The 8,035-nt window shown below is 36.7% G+C and overlaps 2 protein-coding genes across 2 annotated transcripts; both read left to right on the forward strand.

The window, feature by feature from the left end:
* Nucleotides 1–522: 522 nt before the first annotated feature.
* On the forward strand, nucleotides 523–1,984 carry LOC106412772 (F-box/kelch-repeat protein SKIP25-like). Its single transcript, XM_013853673.3, has one exon. It carries the CDS (start codon nucleotides 706–708, stop codon nucleotides 1,846–1,848), a length of 1,143 nt encoding a protein of 380 aa, XP_013709127.2. The 5' UTR covers nucleotides 523–705; the 3' UTR covers nucleotides 1,849–1,984.
* Nucleotides 1,985–5,084: 3,100 nt separating this feature from the next.
* Nucleotides 5,085–7,717, forward strand: LOC106412771. The gene is made up of 6 exons (XM_013853672.2): nucleotides 5,085–5,330; nucleotides 5,492–6,061; nucleotides 6,217–6,351; nucleotides 6,460–6,806; nucleotides 6,899–6,980; nucleotides 7,064–7,717. The coding sequence occupies exons 1-6, from the start codon at nucleotides 5,085–5,087 to the stop codon at nucleotides 7,715–7,717; spliced, it is 2,034 nt and encodes a 677-aa protein (XP_013709126.2).
* The last annotated feature ends 318 nt before the right edge of the window (nucleotides 7,718–8,035 follow it).

Here is an 8,035-nt window from a genome sequence, read left to right on the forward strand (position 1 = left end):
TTAGATCAAATAAACAAATAAAAATATTATTAAAAATAAAAAAAATAACAAAAAAATAAAAAAATAGATTAGGCGGCCGCCTAGGCGGCTAGGCGGTCATTTAGGCGGCTAGACGGTCATTTAGGCGGTCTAGGCGAAAAAAATCGGATATCCGATTTTTTAAACCGATTTGACATAAATCAGGACGGAAGAGTGACGCGTAGCGCCTAGGCGGCTAGACGGCCGATTTTTAAAACAGAGATTGTATCTATCCCCATACGTTCACATCCATTTTAGTTACTTGAACAATCTATTCTATAGCTTCATTATTTATGTTAGAAAATAAGTTTACATATCGGTTTTATATTTTCCACATTATCCAAAATAGCTTTTCAATATATATTATTCCTGAAATAATTATAAGATATTTTATTTAATAACATATTGTTCAGTTATTGTCATACTTTGTCGTCTTAATACCCACTTGCCTCTAATCATATATGATGCTATAAATGTAAAAAATAGATTTTTCTAGTTAGCTTTATATATTTATTATCGATGTTAACACTTTCCAACTTTGGCCTTTTTGATATATGGCTCTCTTTCTACAGAACTTTTCCCTCTCTTTCATTACAGTTCACGCAATCTCATTAAATCCAAAAAGCTGAAGACAATTAACCATAAACACACAAAGACAGAGAAAAGAAACCGAAACGGTCTGGATCAATGACTACCGTCGCCGCGGTAACACCGCCGGCGAAGCGAAGAAGAACCGACGGCGGAAAAGAAATCGCCATAATCGAAGGACTTCCCGACCACGTATCAGAGATCTGCCTTTCCCTCGTCTGCAGTCCGTCACTACTCGCCGCCGTTTGTACACGGTGGCGCCGCCTCGTATACTCCCCCGAGTTTCCACCGTTCTCGTCTCTCTACGCGCTTTTCGTGGATTCGAACTCGGATCCAGCTCGGGTCAACCCAGCTATCCGGTTCATGTGTTTCGACCCGGTTTCTTCTAAATGGGATCCGCTTCCTCCTCCTCCACCTGACCCACCTCTTCACCGGATTCTCTACCGTCATCCGTCGTATATTTCATTTAACTTTCCGATTCAGTGCGTTTCCGCCGCCGGGAAACTCGTTCTCATCGCCGGGAGTAACCGGGAATTATCTCCGGCGATCTCTCACCCTCTAATTTTCGATCCAATCTATTCTACTTGGACCTCCGGGCCACCATTCGAATCCCCGAGACGGTGGTGTGCAACCGGAGCTTGCGGCGGAGTTGTATACGTTGCTAGTGGTGTAGGCTCACAATTCTCGTCAACAGTCGCGAAATCGATCGAGAAACTTGATCTCACGGATCATAATCGGAGTAACTGGCAGAAGTTAAGAGAGATGAGAGACTCACGGTTTAGCCGTGAAGCCATTGACGCAGTTGGATGGAGAAGGAAGCTTTTAATGGTGAATGTTAAAGGGGATGCGATTAAAGAAGGAGCTATATACGACGTCGTCAACGACGATTGGGAAGCGATGCCGGAGGAAATGGCGGCGGGATGGAGAGGCCCGGTGGCGGCTATGGAGGAGGAGGCGCTTTATTCAGTTGATGAGAGGAATGGAACAGTGAGAATATATAATGAGGAGGAGAGAGAATGGAGAGAAGTAACGGTGGTGGAAGGTGGAGAACAGATGCTTAAAGGAGCTCAGCAAGTTACGGCGGTCGCCGGAAAACTCTGTGTTGTTACCGTTGACGGAAGAATTTTAGTGGTGGATGTTATGGCGGAGCCTGCAAAGATTTGGACCGTGGAGAACCCTCAAGGGCTTGAACCGGTTTCGGTTCATGTATTGCCAAGAATGAGCCGACCGGATATCAGCTGACGTATATTTTTTTAATATATTATTTGTTTCTTTTGTACACGAAACTCTTATTTTATTCGATATTTTTATTCCGTTATTTCTGCGGGAAAGTGTTATCTTGTCGTTATTTTATATTCAAGTCAGAGTCTTCCTATGATGTTAGAAATTTAACTATCTTTTTTTTCTTTGGTCAAATTTTTTTGAAGAATTCATATGATAGTCCTCTCTATTTTATTTTAACAAAAATAAATCTAAGAAAAAAAAATAATCAAAATATTATTATAGGATAAATATACTTTTATATTCTTAGGACTAACTATCGTAGATTTCAGGTTTAGAATTAAAGGATACGATTTGGGCGTGGAGTTTTAAATTTTTTCCAAAAATAGAAAATAAATATTAAATTTTTTAAAATAGTTTCAAAAACATTTTCGAATTTGAAGAATAAAATAAAAATAAATAAAAAATTCTGAAAAAATCCGAAATTTCTTTTTTCTTAAAAAGTTCAAATTTGAAAACATATAATTTGAAATTAAAAAAAACTTATTTTTGTTTTTTAATCTTTTATTATTTATATATTTATAAAGAAATGAGTAAAATGATCTTTTTCATGTTTAATGAAATTTTTTTGGTTAGTTTACTTTTTTGACAAAAATTAAAAGATACTATTTGAGAAAATTACCGTAATAATAGTCTCTTCATTTTTATCGGATAATGGTTTAAATCAAACACATTTACTTAGTTATTTTATAGATTTTTTAACATCTAAATGCTATTCAATTAGTCAGACTTTTGGTGGTCAGCAGTCGCACTTTGTCCCCTGGAAATGTAGAATAGCCTGAAATCGTGGAATTTTCTCTTCAGTTCTTGTATTTTCTTCAACTCTGTCGAAAAAATCGATCATGCCAGAGGTTCCTTTATCATCTCGATCAAATTCTTACGGCATGTCCCAAAATGTTGAAATGTCGAATGATGCAGCATGTTGTCTATTACCCATCCTATCGCTTTCCAGTTCAAGATAGACTTCAAATATTTCCATATAAAATTTATGAATTTTGTATTAAAATTTGAAAATATTATCTTAATTAAAACAAATATTTAATAATAAACGATAAAAAAAATACTTTATCTCATTATCAATTGCTTTTTGAGTTTAAAAGTACATGAGATTTGTTGTGAACATTCTATCTTAATTTTTTTTTGTTTAAGGGAGATTGGTGAAGCATATACTAATTTATTGACCGAAAAGCAATTCCGATGCTAAAACCTGAAAACTTGCAGGAAACAAGAGCAAGACACTTCACATTTTATCCAACAAACATGAGCATTCTACCTAGAATTTTTTTCTACACTTTCATGGTTGCATGACTAAGGCTATAAGCTTTTTTCGAACCAATCATCTAACTATTTATTTATCATCATACTTTTGAGTTATTGATTTTAGGCTGATAAAATGGAAAAGTCAATGTAGATGGATTTGTTAATAACATACACGCTTTGTGTGGATCGATTTGTTAATAACATACACACTTGTGAGAGTGTCCAAAGGATCCAAAACTGACTTAAAACATTAATCAACTTCAGTCTCTTATCTTTGGGTTGGTATATACCGGATCAGATTCTTTATTCAGATCTGAAAACAAGTCAGTGTAAGTGTATTTATCCTCTCTTTCCTTCAATAAAAAGCCGAAAGAAAAGACAAGATTGACATAATTTCCTATAGAGTAAAAAGGTAAGAAAATTCATGTGATCCATTATTTTACTTCAAATAGAATGATCGCATAAATATAGAAACGAGGGGTAAAAAAATTCATATGATCTAAATTCGCTTACACTTTGAAGCATGAAAAAAAAAGATAAACAAAAGGAGAAAAGTGAGAAAAGAGAGAGGAAAAGAACCATGATAAGATTGTCTGTGTGATCAGAAACCTAAAAAGGTAAAAGAATATGTGCCCTATGATCGATATTCCCTTGATGATACTGCACATTAAACTTTTAAATGAAGTCAATGATGGTGAGTTTGGATATCTCTTTTGAGATGTGGGCTGGATATGGTTTGGTTGCTAAGAAAAATGTCAAGTATATGAAATTACCTTCTAAGGTTGGTATTATTTGATGTGGCTTGCAGTAGTTAACAGTAAAAGTGTGTGTTCTAAAGAATAAGAGAGTTTCTCCATTTTTTAGTATTTTTTACAGGTTTAATTTCTATTTTGCTTGAGGGCAAGCAAATGATAAGTCTGGGCAGAATTGATATATATTTTAGGGCAATTGCACTCGATACACAAGAAAATAAAGTTATTTAGGTGTTCAAGATACTACTGTTTCACTTTTCATATATTCCACAAGTATCCCTATTACATAGATATCTAATTAATAGGCTATAGGAACCTTAGGATTTCGTAGCTTGTAGTGTAATAATGATGGTATAGGGTAGTAAATCATCACGTAATAGATTTCTTCACGACTGCAAAAAATCTTTCTCTTCCATTATTAGCGAAATACTATTCACAACTCTTCTTTCTTTGTAACGGTGGCGGAGTATACGAAGGTGAACTTCTTGGAGCGTTTTGTCGATTCACAACTGTAACGATGGTGTCCGCACGGCTTGTAGATTTCCCGAGTCACCGGAAGATCAAAACATGGGTCCAATTCCGAATATGATGTTTGCCACCGGCGAGGAACCAGTAGGGGTTCGTCTTCTGACGTATCAGTCATCCAATGCCCTAAAGAGGATTTTTAATGCGTTAGACGAGGAGGAAGTTGATATTATTAGGAGATCTTCTTTTGGAAAATTGATAGATATAGAAGATAAGCCGATTTTCTCGGGTATATTTGCTAGGTATTTGTTATCAAGACAGCTGAAAACGAAGAAGAAGCACGAAATCTGGTTCCGATTTGCTGGCAAACCGGTTAGATTTTCTCTTCGAGAATTTGCTATTGTCACGGGACTACCTTGCGGTAAATATCCTCGGAAGTCGAAGATGAAGCTTAAGAAGACAATATCTGAGAAACCGTATTGGCCATCTTTATTTGGGAAAGTGGAGGTTGTGACAGTTTCTTCAGTCATAAAAATGCTATACCATAAAACTGTGAAGGACAAGGAAATTCGGATCAAATACGCTTGTTTGGCACTTCTGGAATCTGTTCTGCTCCCAACAAGCCTTAAGATGAAGATAGCGAGGGAGCATGTTGAAGCAATGGAAGATCTTTAAGATTTTTTTTCTTATCCATGGGGGAGACTTGCTTTTGAAATGCTAATGGGTAGTATTAAAGAGCAAGATGAGGTAGCTTTGTCTCAAAACACGATAGCTGTAAAAGGATTTGCGCTCGCCCTCCTGCTTGTAATGGTAGAAGCAGTTCCTTCATTGACTGAGGTTGTGCAAGAGATATGTTCATCATCAGAATCAGATAGTGATGAAATAGATGGAAATGGTCGTGATATATTTACTAAGAAAAAAACTCTTAACCCCGCACACGCCCGAAATGTGGACAAGCGATGCATTGTAAGTCATATGTTATGATTTTTTAAGTTCATGTTAGTATGGTTGTGTAGATATAGTAGGATTGGAATCAAAAATTTTTTTCCAAGCATGATGCTATATTTACGTAAACACTTCAAAGTTAATTTACAAGATGGCTATTATATCATTATTTATATGTGTAGGCACATGTTAATTCGCTTCTAAATGAGGATAGTACTCGGTCAATTGACGAAGCCAATTTAGGTTGGTCTGACGAAGAGCAAGATTCGAAAGTTGAGAACCTTGTAGCATGCATCAACGCAAATCATCAGTTTACAACTTCTTTATTTCGCGGTGTGGTTAGGCAGACGGATGTGGAGCGAATGCGAGAGTCATGTAAATCGACTTGTAAGTCAAGGAAAGCAACATATGTCCACTCGCATGGTCAAAACATTGAACCCGGTAATATCGTTGGGCTTGTGATGGAGAAAATCAAACCTCAGTTAGCTTACATGGAGGATAAGATTAACTTGTCATGTGCGAGGGTTGATGGAATGGAAGGAAAAGTTGTTGTACAAGTGAAGGATATGTTTGTTAAGTTCAAAGAGGAGATGATAATATCTGTTACTGAAAAGGTTCGTGCAATGTTTAAGGACGAGGGGTCTGTTCATCGTCGCCCTTCTCACATTCCAACGGCAGCTCCGATAGAAGTACCAGGTCCAGCTACAGTTATTGCTTCCGTAGATGATGCAAATGCAATTACTATTGGAAATGTGCTTTGAAACTTAAGCGAATACTCTACACCGCCACGATCAAATCGTATGAGCCAGGTTATAATTTCGTTTATTGTCTTCTGCGCCTAATGGTAATTTTTGTACTAGATTTTTATGAACTCACTTGTGTTGTCAACATTATATTTTGTTATTAGGACGAGAATCTAACTCCATCAAAGAAAGACCCTGTTGCTCCCGGATTTGTTTGTGGTAGTCCGGAAGCAGAGACATGTGCACAATCAGCCAATAGCCAGAATCGTGGACGCCAAAATGTGTTTCACGAAAGTTTGGTAATTTTCTTAATATTTTACATTAAACCAAATTCTAAATTCTTGCACTCTTGACTGCTCCTTCATTATTGAAAGAAATTTTACAACTTTTTCTTATTGTTGATAAAGGAGGGTAATAAGAGGCAACGTGAAAACCCGACTGGTGAACCTTCGTTCTCCCTTTGTTTAACTCAGGAAGAGCAGAATCAGGGGGAAGAACATATTTTCGTACCAGACGTTCCTGAACGGGAATGTATTTCTCTCACTAAAGTTGATGACAACATTGAAGAAGGTCAAGTATCACGGAAAAGTAAGAGGCACAAAACGGTTCCTTCAGGTCTTGTTGACGATTATCAATGTGGTCGTCACATTATGTCGCGAGTTAGAGAAGCACAGAAGTACATATTTGTAATTGATGATCAATCTGACATGACAAGGAAGTATGCCCAGCTGTCTGTTAAATTGAGGGAGAAGTTGTAAGTTTTCTAACATTATATCATCTTTCACTTACTAACTCTATCATTTACTTAAATTTATGTTACATTAATTATTATAATTTGTGTTCCAGCGTTGTTAACGTTGCTGGACTTGCCGTTTATGCTAAAGACATTCAACTTATTCTTGAGAGGCCACGTCTTTTGTCCACAAAGGTTTGTCGTTTTTGTTTATTTCATCCTCAACTAGTAACAATAATGGTTGTTTTGTCTGAATCATTGGATACATATTTTGGCAGGTTATGGATATTCTTATACGAGTTTCATGTCTTGCGGTCTGTCCTAACCTCCCTCCAGAAGGTTCCCGTAGTGCTGCATTTCTTGATACAAAATTTGTGATTTCGATAAACAAGACGTATCCGAAGTTTCTTAAGAGTCGAAATAAAGAGGCATATATGTTTCCGAAAGGGTTGAGGGATATTTTTCCTTCTAAAGATGATCCCAAGGTTCACCAAATAAGGTACTACTTTCCATTCAATGTTGGGACGAAACATTGGGTTGTGATTTGTTTTGATGCTCGTACTGGGGTTCTTACTGTTCTGGATTGCAATGCGACACTGTACAAGGATAGTTCCGTCGAGAAGTATATCAAGTCCATTTTGCAGATGTTACCATATCTTGCTAGATATGTTGGTGAAACCGTCGGAGCAGAGCCCGTTATTCAGTGTTATGATGTTGCAAGGCCTAAATCTGTTGCACATAATAAAAATCCAGCTGATTCGGGATTAATGGCAATGCTGTTAATGGCCACACATGCTATCTATGGCATTGAAGCGTGTAAAAGTATAAGTCATGAAGTGCTCGAAGAAGAAGGTAGGAGGGCTGCCATTTGGCGTATGAGTTTAAGGAGCAGCTGTAGACGAGCCCCATGGTTGATGTTTTACTTAGTATAAGTTGATGCACTGTTTAAGTGTCTCTAAGGTGTGAGATTTATAATTCTCAGTTATATGTAACGCTGCTTTTATTTGTTCATTGTTCTATCGTCTGCATGTTGTTTAAGTTTGAATGTTGAAAGGATAGTAGTAAGTCTATCTTATTTGTGTGTTCTTTCCATCTTCATCAAGCTTAATCAAGAATATTTTCTAATATTATTGACTTTCTGTCCTCTTGCATGCCTTAGTATTCCAAATCTGGTAATGTTCCCATTTAAATTGTAATGTACTGATAAACAACTTCGTTTTATTTATAATGTATGGTCCAAATCCGGTAAT

Source organism: Brassica napus, chromosome C8, assembly GCF_020379485.1.
Source record: "Brassica napus cultivar Da-Ae chromosome C8, Da-Ae, whole genome shotgun sequence".
Classification (NCBI taxonomy): domain Eukaryota; kingdom Viridiplantae; phylum Streptophyta; class Magnoliopsida; order Brassicales; family Brassicaceae; genus Brassica; species Brassica napus.